At 40.9% G+C, this 15323-nt stretch overlaps 1 protein-coding gene across 1 annotated transcript in view; it reads right to left on the reverse strand.

The window, feature by feature from the left end:
* The window catches only part of PARP8 (poly(ADP-ribose) polymerase family member 8), a 190060-nt gene that overhangs the window by 21435 nt on the left and 153302 nt on the right, over window positions 1–15323 (reverse strand). Inside the window, exons 13-14 of the mRNA XM_020783646.3 lie at window positions 12490–12543; window positions 12292–12387 (exon numbers count right to left, since the gene is read on the reverse strand). Coding sequence (XP_020639305.2) covers window positions 12292–12387; window positions 12490–12543 — 150 coding nt within the window. The remainder of the gene's footprint in view (window positions 1–12291; window positions 12388–12489; window positions 12544–15323) is intronic.

Here is a 15323-nt window from a genome sequence, read left to right on the forward strand (position 1 = left end):
ATGCAATGGCTTATTTCCCTATATAGAACTGAATGCCCATCAATGTTCTTAGAAAAACTGAAGAAAATATTGGAAGAGGGAAACATTTTGATTTGATGGACTAGCCATGTCATTCTGGGACAGTAAAATTAAGAAAGGTTCTTAATTAAGAAAGATTCTTATGGCAGTGTGAAGGTGAAAACAATTGTGAATGGCATCATCATTATTTATTTATTTTTAGTCTCTTCTGAACCACTTCTATAGATGGGTCATGTTTTCCTTATGCACCAAATTAAGCCAGGGTACAATTGTTCTTTTAAATTTCTCAATTTCTCAGCCATTTGCAAAACATTGTTGTCCCTTACTCCAGGAACCGCTGAATGGTCTACTCTGTCTTTGCATTGCTGTGAAAATAACAAGTCAATCCTCCCATTATCTGAATTCCTCTATAAGCAAAAATAGTCCTTAAATTTGCATGAAATAATACATGAAAATATAAGAGGAACTTTCTTGTAACATTTCTTTTGATCAGAATACACCTCTATCAAAACAATGCTTTTACTGACTGGTTTCATTGCATCTAGCAATTTTATTTACAGATCTCTCTCTCTTTCTCTTTTTCTAAACATCAGTGACTGCATGATGACTACAACACTGAAATATTATCACATAGATTGCTTTAGAAGAGCCATCATCTTTCAAATCCAATACAGTATCACTCATTTGATTTATCTGAGCTGCTGTGTTACATTGTATTAGGCAGCACATGAAGCCTAACACTACCCAATTCATTCTTGCAATGGCTCTGTAAACCGGAAAGAGAGAGAGAAGGAGAGAAGACAGATAGAGATGTCAATCACCTTCCGATGGCTCTCTGTGAGCATACTATAGGTGGAACACATCTAAGGAGTGGTGGGGCTACCTTGTCCTCCCCACTGGCAGCTGCACATATACAGAACTACTGTCCTCTGAAGCCACTCTGCCCTACTCCCAGAAAAAAAAAGATGTGAAGGGGAAAATGCACACAGTTTACCCTGAAGAAACAGAAAATGTGTCTTAATGAACAGATTTCCAATTCTCACAGACTTGTGGGAGTCCAAATCTACTTGTTAATCTGATACAAAGGCATGCAGTTTCAAGTGGGGGGCTTGTTCTTAAAGACAGCATGTTTTTCCACTATTTCTGTCTGTCTGTCTCTCTGTCCATCTATCTATCCCTCTATTTATTCATTTATGGGAGAACAGCTGCAAAAGTGATGAGCAGGGCAAACATAGAACCCTTGCAGATTTGGGAAGCACAAAAATGGGTGGGATCATGTACATATGACCCACAATGTGTGTGGTGCTGCTTCTATTTTAGGAGCTCTGTCCTCTATGCCTATGATTAAATATTCCTGATCTGCATGACGTGTCCTTTGAATGCTCAGCCAAGAGGCTGCTGACTAAACAAGCCACTGAATCGTAAGTGGCAACCAAAGCAGGTTAACAGAACTGTGAGAGAACTAGCACATCATGCCAGGAATGAAGCACAAGTAAGTGGCAGAGTGCACATTTTCCATGTAGAGTTTCTCAGAATTAATCCAAGGCAGCTCCAGTTAAAGCAAAGATGGGCGAAATAGGGCCTTCAAGGATGTTTTCAGTATCCTTTATTTTTATGGGAGGGAGGGGGAAGTGAGTTGGAAGATTCTAAGAGTGATCATAAATAGATTACATTTATCCTGTTCCCCCCACATACACACGGAATTTAACAAATAATATTTTTTTCATCACTGCAAGTGGAATTCTATCCATGTCTGATTTTTTGTTTTTGTTTCTTGCATTGTTGATAATTTTGCTGGGTTTTGTGCCCCCACCCACCCAAGGGCAGATAATCACTTCCTTGGGTCTAACCTAAATGCCAGTTTGAAGATCAGAAGGCAGGAAAGGCAGAAACACGTGACATGAAATGCTGGAAAACTTCTGTCGATCAACACAAAAAGTGCACTAGACAGACTACACTTGTATACACATTGTGTGCTTGTTGGTGAATTCACTGTAGCCCATGTAGTGCCTAAACCCCACCCCTACAAATCCATGCCTAACAACACTTTCGCCCCCCCCCCCCCGGCGTTAAATTACGTTCTCTGGCAAACTAACTGATGCATGATTTGGATTTGATGAGAAGCAACGAAGGACTTTGGAAACATGGCTAGTCTTGAACTACAGCACTTCAACCAGCATGGCCCATAGCTATTTGGGGATTCTGGGCCTTGTTTCCCCAAAAACAATTTCCCCCCAAACTTTGGAATGACCCACTCAGCACACCTTCCTCTCCATACTGGCCAGTGCACCATCTGGCCGGGAAGGACAGTGACCATGACACTTACAAAATCACCACCACCAATGACTCTACTCCTACCTTCATGCTGATAAAATTTCGGAGTTTTCTTCAAGGGGACAATAGTGGCAGTACCCACAAGTATATTTGGGGTGGCATGCTTGATCCTGTGCTCTTTACACAATGTGAGGCCACATGGATTCATTTAAATCCCTGAACAGAACTTTCATTTTTCTAGTGTAATTTCTGGGCATTACACTCAGAAAAGACAATAATGCTAGGAAAAGTGGAAGGTAGTGGGGGGGAAAAAGTAAGATCCAATATGAGATGGATTAACTCCATAAATGAAACCATGGCGTTGAGTTTACAAGACGGCTGTTAATGACAGCACCTTCTGAAAATCACTCGTCTATAGGCTCACCATGTGTCTGAAGCAACATGTTGGCACACACGACAGTGAATCTTTAATCAAAACAGCACACACCATCTTGGCTTTTAAATCACTGAAGAGCAGACTGTAGCGGGCACGCTGAAGCCTCTACCAACTCAGGTCTCCAGGAGTGCTCACTCTTCTTCTCAGGTAGCTGCCACCAGGTATTGCTGTTTCAGTACCAATAAATCACTGAATCAAGTGCATCTTCAAAACTTAAACTTGTTTATTGGTTTAACAAAATAAAGTAAGTAAATCACAAAATGTTAATCAAGTCTCTCACTCACTGACACACACAGACTCTTCCCTCACTGACTGTTTATTTATTTATTTATTTATTTATTGGACTTATATACCGCCCCATAGTGCTACAAGCACTCTCCGGGCGGTTTACAATTTTTAATTATACAGGCTACACATTGCCCCCCCCCCAGCAAGCTGGGTACTCATTTTACCGACCTCGGAAGAATGGAAGGCTGAGTCAACCTTGAGCCGGCTACCTGGGATTTGAACCCCAGGTCGTGAGCACAGTTTTAGCTTGCAGTACAGCGTTTTAACCACTGCGCCATGAGGCTCTCATGTTTGGCTCACAGGCCCATAGACACACTCATCACTCACTCTCACAAAATCTCACTCTAATCTCCTCTCTCCCTCATCATACACCCCTCTATATATTCCAGCTCCTCCCCCTTCTGTACCAACTTCCGTCCCCTCATTGGCTGATGTTCCACTGCCCAGCTGTGATGGACAGGTGAGGGCAGGGCTGAATGCTACACAGACCAATTGTAATTTTGTTTTTCATGGCAGAGGCTCAGGCACTGACCTCTGTGATAACAGGGTTCTTCCCAGTGTGCCTTACTGTTGTCCATGAAATTTTGGGAGGGTAAGCAATGATGTTTGTTTAACAGTAGATTGCGAGTGGAGACAAGTAAAATATCCCAGTCACGTAGGCATGCAGTTAACACAGATTGCTTTCCTAATTTATAGCTTCCTTATTCCCTTTCCACTTAACACAGCCACTCAAGGTACCATTCTGATCAGAGCAAGCGATCTGATTCATCCTGTCAATTTCTCAAAGCTGTTATGAAGCTCAAACGAGGAAGGCTACAAAGGCACTAATAAGGTTTGAAACACTGACTGGCACTCCCAGCTACTATTGATCTAAAAACAGTGTACAAAATGGCACACTCATCTCACAGTAGGTGTTGTTAAAAGTGGGAAGGAAGCATTAATGGTTTCCTGATTTCTGCAATGGAGATCAGCTTTATAGCAGAACTTGGAAAAATTGGTTCTTTGGAGCAGCTAACTGGGAATTCTGTTGTCATTCATGGTAGCTGGGAATGACCAGAGTTATAGTCAAACACACCTGAAGGCCAGCAGATTGGGTAAGGTGATGCTTCAGCCCTTGGGGATCACAGGGAAACTATGAAAGAGCACAGTAAATACTTTATGTCTCTTGCTGTATTACAAGGAAAACTAAATATTCCCTATGCCAGTCTACTGTTTGTTGCTGTTATGTGCTGCCATGTTGCCTCTGACCTACAGCAACCTTATGAATAAGGGCTTTTCAAAATGTCCTCTCCTCAAATGTCTGGCTCAACTCTTGTAAAGAGTCAGTTCATCTTGTATTTAGTCTCCATCTTTTCCTGCTGCTTTCCACCTTTTCCAACATTACATGTATTGTCTTTCATACCTTCCTGTGATTCAGCCTCAGCACGTTTGCCTGCAGAGATAGTTCAGGCTTGATTTGATATAGGACCCACTTGTTTGTCTTTCTGGCAGTCCAGGGTATCCACAAAGCTCTTCTCCAGCACTGTATTTCACACAAATCATTTTTTCCCTGTCAGCTTTCCTAACTGTCCAGTTTTCACACCCATACATTAGTGTATATACACTACTATATACACTAGGCACATATCGGTCTATTATAGTTTATAGGAATTTGGGGGGAATTTGTAAATTCTATGATACAGAACAGTAAGACATAACATTCAAATACAAATCTTGCAAAAAGACCTGCAGTACTGATCTATATTCTTCAGCCCAGAGCTCCACAAAGCTTTGTGCACAAGCGCTGGAGGCTGGGAATTCAGATGTAAAAGTTTTTTGACATTGGGTTTGCCTTTCCTTTTCCTTTCAAAGCACCCTGGGGGTAGGGATGTTTCAGCAAAAGAGAAAAATGCTGCCTAGGTGCAACTTTGTGAAGTAGGATTCTTTTTTCCCTCCCTTTCTTTCTGAAAGAAAGTGAACAAAAGCAGAGCAGAAAACTCAAGCTTGTCACTCATCCCCCTAGATGTCCTCCCAGTGTCTATTTGTGCTTTGCAGCAATGTCCTGCATCTCACCCCATGAAAGATTGTGCAAAAAAGGCAGAAATCCATGATTTTAAAAAACTGAGCTTAACCCTCATGCACCAGAACAAGGCACTTTAGTTCCTCAGAATGACATTTTGTTGCAGAAGTCTCTCTCTCTCTCTCTCTCTCTCTCTCTCTCTCTCTCTCTCTCTCTCTCTCTCTCTCTCTCACACACACACACACACACACACACACACACACACACACACACACACACACACACACACACACACACACACACACACACACACACACACACACACACACACACAACAAACTAGTCCTCCAGTGTAGACATTCTAAGACACTGTCCAACAGGATACAAATTCCTCACATTTCAGTCACTTGGAATATGCAGACTTTCCCCCCTCTATAGACAATGTCAACTGCTTTTTTGCTGCTGTGATGCTTTTAGCACCAAGCCAACGAAATACATCAGGATGGGTTGGTGGGTCCCAAGTTTTGTTATATTATCTTATTTTATCTTATCTTGGCAAGAGCCATGATACACTGAAGCAAGAATAATATGTTCTGATTCTCAGTTTCATCAGCTTTATTCCCATTATGGAGAAACCAGAATTTTCTCCTGCTGCAGTGGAATTCTCATTGTAGCCAGATAATGCATGAGTCTGTCATCCATTAACCCTAACTATTTTAGAATTCTTATCATAGTCAGAAAATGTCCTACAACTCACTCAATGCAACTGTTTTCTTTTTCTCCTTTAATCCTATTTTTAATATGAAGAATATGCAGCTATGCCCGTTGAGACATGACGATGTTACCGATCCTCACCTGAACAACAGCAACTACAGTGCAAAGTTTTCAAGAAAAAAGCTTTGCCGTAGCTGCCTTGGGGCTAGTGACTTCTGGCTTAATCATGCTCAGCTGTGAAATACAGGTGTTCGTGGGTTGCTTTCCACCACTACTTTGTCAGGAATTGTGGGTACAGATCTCTGATATGCAATGACATGGATCTAGGTTGCATTTGAATGCACCACAAGTGGAAGGAAGAGCATCCAATAGTTGGCTCCATTGCCACCATCCCCTGTTAAGCACAGCTCTGAAATCTGCCCACTCATGTTGATGATCAGCCAATAGCTGCAAGCCTCCTTGAGCAGATTGGACTGGATAACTCCTGAAGATGCTTTTTAACCGTGTAATTTGGAGATTCTATGATAACCGAGTGTAGGAAGGCAGCCTAATTGATTAAGCAACTTTGTACCAAAAGATTAATTGACTTTTTAAAAATAGGATGAAAACTCTGCTTAATCCAGATGCATAAATGTGTCCCATTTTTTTAATTAGGAGGCAACCATAGTCTTGGACCTTTAGCTGTGTTTCTGAGTACTTCATCATCACCAGTGTTCTTGCTTAAAAAATAAAGGGGATGGGATGTTGTACGATTTCAACACAAGGTGGCGTACTGGAGAAAATTTCACAAACTGAGATCGGAAATGGTTGTGTGATGTTTCTGCCCTTCCTGCTCTTATTTAAGAAGTCTCTCACTCTGCCTGGTTACTAACACACAATGGTTAATTTTTAATAAATGAAAATAAATCATTTAAACATATTCCACCAACCAACCACCACCCCCCGCCACAGTAAACAAATCATGAATCTATGGAAAAATTGTGATGAACTGAAAATGCATACTTTAAAGAGGCTGAGAGGGCAAATTAACTATATCAGGTAGTATCTGCCATCCAAACAGCTTTTCTTAATGATTCACTAAGTGATTAGTGGATGAAACTGGATGGGTTCAAACAAGCACTGAAGATTTGGCTCCACCACCAGGCTTTCCCTGAGCATTAAGTTTTTGAGATAGCCTCCATTTTACCACCCTTTCATCATCCTTTTTACCATCTTCATAGACATCTGTTTTAATTTATCCCGCTGGTTTTTGCATTCATTTGAATGCATGTATTATTTTATCTTTATTGTGTTTTGGTATTGTTTTGTTTATCTTGTTGTTAGCCACCCAGAGTGGCCTGGTTGCCAGATGGCGTGGGGTATAAATCCAATAAATAAATAAATAAATAAATAAATAAATAAATAAATAAATAAATAAATAAATAAATAAATAAATAAATAAATAAATAAATAAATACATACATACATACATACATACATACATACATACATACATACATACATACATACATACATACATAACTAAAAGACACCCTGCTTCAAGACAGTTAGAAAACTAAAGAATATGTTAGATTTCTGCAGCAACATTTTATAGTTTAAAGGTCATGTGGTGCTCGATCTTGATAGAGTACTATTGCTCTTCTCTCTTCACTACTGACCATGCTGGCAGGGATTAATGGGAACTGGGAGTTCAACACCTAAAGGGCCAAATCATCATCATCATCATCATCATCATCGAACTGCAGAGCTGGAAGGGAGCCTATGGATCATCATGTCCAGTCCCTGTCGAGGCATAGTGGGGAATCAAACTCTGAGTCTCTGGCTCCGCAAAACCACTGATCCCTAAACCACTGAGCTATCCAGTAGTTCATATTCCCTCTTAGAGAGAGCTAGCCAAATGGATTGGCAGCCGAGTACAGCCACAAGTGAGATGGCTTTCACATGTCTTCCTTTGTGGCTCCCTAGCAATAAGCCTAGAACCGCCCTCTGCCCTCTGCGTAAACTGACACCAGTGTGCTGCCTCTTATTTTTCTATTGTTGCAGAGTGAGTTATGTAGAGTGGAGGGCTTGTTGAGGTCGGTGTGGAAGGAAGGGCCCAGGACTGGACAGTTCCCATGCAATGTTTCTAGAAGAAACTCCATCTGGCTCCCTATTATTTAACTCATGTTCCCACTTGCCTTCTTCCTTTTTAAAAGGTCAAATGTCATGCTTTTGTCTGTGCCTCAATTAAAAGAAAAGCTCAAATCAGTATGTCTGTTTAAAAATAAATAAAAAAAATATGAGGAGAACCATCCCAACCCCCCAGTAAGCTTTATTTGTTTGTTTGCTTGCTTGTTTAGGGCCAGATGTGGGTTGACTTCTCTTCAGTTCCTAATCTTCTTCATTGTTATTCTGGGACTCCTTTGAAGCTACTGTATTTATTTAAAAGGAAAAAGCATCAGCGAGCAAGGTTCTCCGCAATGTGCTAAGAAGCTGAATGAGAAACCAGGGCTCCCAAAGGTTCCCCCTCAAAGAGCCATGCCTGACAGGCATAAATGAAATGAAAATATCCCAGAAGCTTTGCTTGAATAGAGATGGAAAGACTCCTTGAACAGTTGGGTGGGGTGGGGAATTGTCCTACTAAGAAAAACACCTTGGACATAAAATTCAAAATATAGCCCTGTTACCACATATGTGTGCCAGCTTCTCCCTGCCCCCCCATGAAGTTTTCTACGTCACGTTTTCCTGTACAGCAGCTATTTCATAGCCTAAAATTCAAATTGTGAATCAGCTCTTGCTGACCTGAGCAAAAGGCGAAGTACAGTACTGTAGCTGGTATTTCTAGCAGCCACTGACAACTGGTGCCGGGAATGGGTCAGTGTGGGGTTGAGGACAGGGAGGTGAATCCTCTGTTTACAATCACTGGGTAAATTGCACATGGTGCAAGTGTAGACCTGAGGTGAAAATCATACAACCTGTGGCCCATTTGTGACCATAGATTGTGCAATAATGAATACATTATTTTAGAGTTTCACATGGCCAGAAGCAGCACTCCTTCCATATAAGATGCAACTTCCCCTCAGACATTGTTTTATCTGTACCTCCTGAACAGTCATAACAAAACTAGAAATGGACTTTTTGTGTTGAATGGCTTTATTCTGGGTTGGTGGGAGTTGTGATGATGCAGTGCATGGTAAATCCAGGAGGGGGTGAAGATTAATGTTCCAAGACCTTACATGCTCTACATATGTAGATTGTGCAATATTGCGTAAATTATCTGAGACAGTTTCGCATGACCAAACCTACATGTTCAATGAATGTGTGCAAGGACTTCAGGCTCATGTGAACTGTGATTACTTATCCATTCCTTTAATAAACATTTAACTAAACATTCGGCTAAGCAGTTGGCATGCAGTTCTGACTAAGGGCATGAGATCTTATGTATCTTTTAATCCAGAATGTGTGCGAAATTGTCAGTCATTTGTCCATTCTCTCCCACAGCCACCGGGTTGCAGACCGAGTGAGGGGGTGTGCCACTTGACATGGTTGTCCCATTTCAAGGAATGGAGATGGGCCACATTGCATTTGCACAGAGGCCTCCTTCACACAAACTTGGACCTGGCCTTCATTTGCCATTGGACAGTGAAAGCCTCTTTGAGCCGTCAGTTACATTTTATTTAAGTCAATCCACAGACAAGAGCAATTATAACATGTCTGTGGTTATCTGGCTGATTATTTTTCCATCTTCCCTCCTTTTCAGTGTATACATCCTTCTGTTTTTCTGTCACACTGGCTAACAAAGTGAGTGAGAGAACGAGGATCTGCCATGGTCTTACTTAAAGGAAAAGCATGGCAGTGAGGTATAAGTGCAGATGCTTTTCTTCTTCTTCACTGCTATTCAACAGAGGCAGGCTCTTCCTTCCTTCTTTGTGTGTATGGATGCAAGATATATCTTTATCTCTATCTTAGTCTCCACAGCCAAGGTTGTCATGCTGTGTCTTTCTCAGAGGACAAAATCAGGACGATCTGAGTCACCAGTTAAAAAAAAAGCAGGAAAAAGGGACAACCTGAAGGCCCAGCTGGCAGTTCCCTCCCAGATATATGGGAAATTGAAGCAGAACCAGGGAAGACCCAGTCCTTCTTGGATGGTGGTGACGATCTGATAGCTCAATACTTCCCTGACCTAGAAAGTGGTTATGACTCAGGGTGATGGAGCAGAGAACACAAAGGGGGTGAAGTTACTGTCTCCAAGGTCAAGCATATATAGTAAATGCTTTGCTAGATAATGGAGCCCACCTGGAGAAGGGAGGAAAAGGGAGGGTTTCAATGGCAAAGACAGTAAATACAGTGGTGCCTCGCATTACGACGTTAATTCATTCCAGCGAAATCGCTGTAGAATGAAAACGTCGTAATGCGAAATAAAAAAGCCCATAGAAACACATTAAAACCCAATTAATGTGTTCCTATGGACTTGAAACTCACGATCCAGCGAAGATCCTCCATAGCATGGCCATTTTTGCTGCCTGTGCAGCAAGGATTCCATCCTAGAAAAGAGCAGGGAGCAATTTTTTTAAACCCAGCGGCCATTTTGAAACCGCTGATCAGCTGGCCGAAAATCGTCGTTTTGTGAGAATCAGTTCCTGAAGCAGGGAACTGATCATCGCAAAGTGAAATTCCCCCATAGGAAACATCATTTTGCGATTGCAAAAGCGATTGCAAAAACTTCATCGTAATGTGATTTCATTGTTAAAGGGGGCGCTCGTCTTGCGAGGCACCACTGTACAGCTATTCCTCACAGTCCCAAACTACTAGAGATAATGAACCTCTCTGGCTCTGCTGGCCCCCTCAGCAGTCCTCACTGCATGCTTCCCTGAACACTTGCTGAACAGCCTGACTTGCTTCTGACCACGCTTCTGTCTATTCTCTGTTCTGTCACTTCAGAAAATAAGTGATTTATGGATTTACTATTTGGCTCTGGACTCTGACTAATTTTGTGTGTGTCCTGTTAAACTCGATTAGATTGCTCTGTGCTTTGAACCAGACTGTCCCCAGGTCCCCAGAGCATTTGTCTGCTAACACTTGCCAACTTCAAACACAACCGAGATTGAGAAAGAGATAGAGAGAATCATGGACAACAGCATTTCTCAGTCTTTGGTCTGAGGGATTCTGGGAATTCAAGTCCAAAACGTCTAGAAGGCTAAAGATTGAGAACCACTGCAAAACAGGAAAGGCACCCTCTAAGAGACACCTTTCACAAGACACATAGTGTACTATGTGCTATCACATCAGAACTGACTTACGGTGACCCTAATGGATCTTTCAGGGTATGTGAGATCTTTAAGGAGTTTTGCCACTTCAAGTGAGTTTCATGACTATGCAAGATTTTAACCCAGGCCTCCCAAATCTTAGATCATCGCTGTATCCACTACACCACACTGGATATCCCAGATAGCTTATATATTCTTCACTAACTGTTTGTCCCAAAATCTGATTGAGAATTAGCTGAAAGAGCTGGCTCTATATAGCCTGAAGAAAAGGCAAGGAAGAGGAAATACAGCAGCAATCTTCATATATCACAAGGGCTGTCATGCAAAAGATAGCATGTTTAAACTCTAGAGGGCATGACTTCCATTAATAGAGAAATCAGACAGAGGCAGATTTCAGCTAAAAACAAGAGAAGCTCAGAGTGAGTTATTTAACAGGAGACCAGACCGGTCATAAGGTGTTGGTCTCTGCCCACCAGTGGTGTTAGCCGTTTGTCAGAAAGCTTGTAATTGTACCATGTACTGTGTGTCCTGCCTTGAGTTGGACTAGACAAAGTCCACAACTACACAATTTCCTAATGCTATAACTCCAGTATTCTTTTGCATTTTTAAATAAAGAAGACAAAGGATCAGAACAGCATACAGTCTTAAGGATAAAAGAGTCAATGTTTCATGATTCACACCAAAGTCCTGTGTTAGTCTAAAGATTACCAAATATTATTTGGCATAAGCTTCACAGAATGTAGCCCACCTTACCATGTGCATCTGATGGAGTGGGCTGCCTGCTATGAAAGCTTATGCCAAATAAAATCTGGTGGTCTTTAAGGTACCACAAGCCCACTGGTTTGGCTGCAACAGATGAACACAATTATCAACACCACTCCAAGCTTCACACTAAAATTAACCCAATTGACACTTCTTGAGACTCACTGTGACACAAAGCACCCACTGCCTCCAAAATTCATATATTTGTGAAGTTTCTTAATATGCTTTGGAGGAATAAAATACTCACAAAATCATGCATGCATTTTCAAAATGTGAATGGCCACAAGTATCATAAAACTGAAAAATATGCACAAACATACTGCAGCCAATGAGAAAAATGTGTGCCTAAATGTATCTATTAGAAAAAGTTTACATATAAATACACAGAACACAGAAAATGCACTCATATTATTGGAGGGGAAATGCAAAGTCTTACAACAAATGATGGGACAAGAATGTAGGTGGGATTCAGAGAAGATGAATGATATTTAGAAAGAAAGAATTTCACCATCATCAGCATATCACAATGTTAAGATCAAAGGCGGTTAACTTACCCTCAACATTGGCCCATTCTGGAACACATGTGGTTCATCACAAACCACACAATATTCGTTCAGCACTGGTATTCGCTGCTCAGCGAATTCAATGGTCTGAGAACAAGAAGAAAGAGAATAATACAATCTGCTTAAAATAATTAACAAGCAGCTCGCCCTCCTCCGTGGTTCTGAAACAAATGTGGTAAGTTGTCCTACCTGCACGAGAAAGCCATTGTCCCTTACTGGAACAGATTTTGCACCATAGGTTGGCTGTTTTAAAAAAGAAGAAGAGGAAGAAGGGAGAGTCAAAGTAGCATCAGGATATGTGAGATAGGTCAAAACATTACAGTGTATAAAAGATGTATTGGCTTTAATAGAAGGCATGAAATTGTCAAATTGTTTGCATCTGGAATGCTATTTAGCTAATAAGTTGGAAGAATTACCTTTTTTAGACTACATACTCGCCAAGCTGGGGATATTCAGAAGTTGTTGCCCCCCAAATTTCCAGCTTCTGATTTAGATTTTACAGAGAGCACAACAGGAAAGTGTTGGCTATTTCATTGGTTTTCACCTTTCTATTCATGTCCGGAAATGAGTTCCTGAGAGAACTACATTCATTCCTGAGTGCCATTTTATGTTGCTGAGAAGATGATTTAAAAAACTAAAACAAGGAGAAAAATACGGCAAGCTCTCGTTTTAAAACCTTGCTTCTGTGTATATATATATAACCAAATCCAAAGGGAGACCAAACACCAGTCCTGATCAGGACTTGGCTTCAAGAGCCAGTTTTCATATTGACATAGATTATCAGCAAGGGTACCGTACCAACATCTGCTGCTGAACAGCCTAGAGGGAAAGCACATGCTCTGAATTCATAAACTCCTTGATTCAGTCCTTACCACTTCTAGTTCCAGCAGGGGCTGGGGAACATGCAGCTCTCCAGATGCTGTCGAGCTAAAAATCCTATCATTCCTGGCTTGTTGCCATGCTGGGTGGAGTCCAACAATATGCTAGAGGGCTGCAGGTTACCAAATAATTTAAAATAGCATGCCTTGGAAAAAGCTCCGTTTGTGACTCTGGAATAAACATAGTCCATGTCCAGAGTTCGACTGTAACAAGACAGATTAATCAGCTTCTTGAATCACTATATTTAGCTTCTTGTGTTGTCTCTCTTCTAACCCTGCTCATTATATCTAACCTAGTTTCAAAACTGGTGCAGGAAGGTATGACCCTAACTATCTCACAGGTAGGATTTGTTTCAGCCAACGTCTTGCTGAAATTTACCAAAATTTGAGCTGGGAGAAGGCAAGACTGACAGCTTTGTCCACGTTTACCCACAGCAGAGAGGCACTAAAAGTCAAAAGGATGCAACAGAGCATCAACAACCGAGAGAGCAACTGGCATGCAAGAGAGTTGTGCAAATAGCTGCACAAATGACACAAACATTCATTTGTGCAAAATACACTTATATCATTCTTTTTAGTATTAACATTAATATTTGGGAGCTTCTGCAAAGCTCCCTCTAAGCCAATGGTTCCCATCCTTGGATAACCCAGCTGTTCCTGGACTGCCATTCCCAGAAGACCTCACCATTAGCTGTGCTAGCTAGGGGTTCTGGGAATGTCAGTCCAAGGTCACCTGGATTACCAAGGTTGAGAACCATTATTCTAAGCTAAAATCAGCATCCAAGACTTGCACTGAAAACAAACAAACATCCCATGCTGGACCACTTTAAACTTCTGTGCGATTACCTTAGCAGTTTGTTGAAATACAGTTTTCCCTTCTCACTGAATATGAGAAGGAAAGGTGGGAAGGCATTTTTGGCAGGTGTCTCTTGTGTCTTATTTTTGAAAATCTCAAACTGATATAACCTCAGGATAAATGTGTATGAGTAAAAAAAAAAATCAGGTGAATGATTTTATAATGTAATAAAATTGATAACATATATTTACATCTATGAAATATATATACCAGCTGATAACCTAAAAAACTGATAACTTATTACAACAGTCCCATATGCAATGTAGAAAAGATTATTTACATAAAACATGTTGAATGCTTTTTGACCATTAGGAAAATTTATATGTGATTGTTTCTAAGTCATATACTGGAGTGTTGTAACAAGTTGTTCACTGTTGAGTTTATGAAGTTGATATGTTTTCTCTGTATGTACATTCATTTTGTCTGTTTTTAAGAGGATACATTCCAATTTGTCATGGATTTCTTATTTTTCTAGTTGTTGGGATAGATTTCCTTCTCTGGTTACAGACCACAAATATGTCTTTATACCCACTGAGCTATTCAAACTTCACCCACAAACAGAACAATTACTGAATGCAATCACAGAGATCGTACTTTTTGCTGCATGAGACGCAGATCAAAAGAGATGTTCTAGATAATTAAGTCTAATTTTTTTTTTAGATTACCAAATAAACAGCACCTGGAATTTTACCCAGAAAACTCTGGAATCCCAGTGTGGATCAGAGGACACAAACCTGGCTCTGCAGAGCCTCTCCATTGATGGAGGCTGGACTATGATATTGTACACTGGATCCTATATTAGAAGGCCTGGACGCACTGCCATTCACAGGGTGCTGGCACTCTCCGTGGGCCCAAATGCACTCTCTTGGTCCTAAACCAGCTTTGAGGCTCAAAATGTAGCCTATATCACAAGGGGAATTTTGAGCTAAAATAAAAAAGATGGTATAGGGGAGGTGTGGATGTGAACTCTAAGGTCTAGTAGTAGGTGCCTGTTGCCCTAAAATATCCACTCCTAGACAAAATCATGACTAGAAATAGTACTATGAAATTAGAGTGATCTTTCAACTTACAACAAGAAAACTACTGTGGTACAAGGGACAGAATATTGTGCTGGTACCAGGGAGATCGGGGTTCAATTAAATGCTTAACAGAAACCCCCAAACTATTGTTGCATAGTTTTTAATACAGTCGTGCCTTGCTTAACGATTGCCTCACTTAACGAGGAAATTGCTATACGATTAGGTTTTTGCAATTGCTTTTGCGATCACAAAATGATGTTTTAAATGGGT

This window comes from Pogona vitticeps, chromosome 2, assembly GCF_051106095.1.
Source record: "Pogona vitticeps strain Pit_001003342236 chromosome 2, PviZW2.1, whole genome shotgun sequence".
Lineage (NCBI taxonomy): Eukaryota > Metazoa > Chordata > Lepidosauria > Squamata > Agamidae > Pogona > Pogona vitticeps.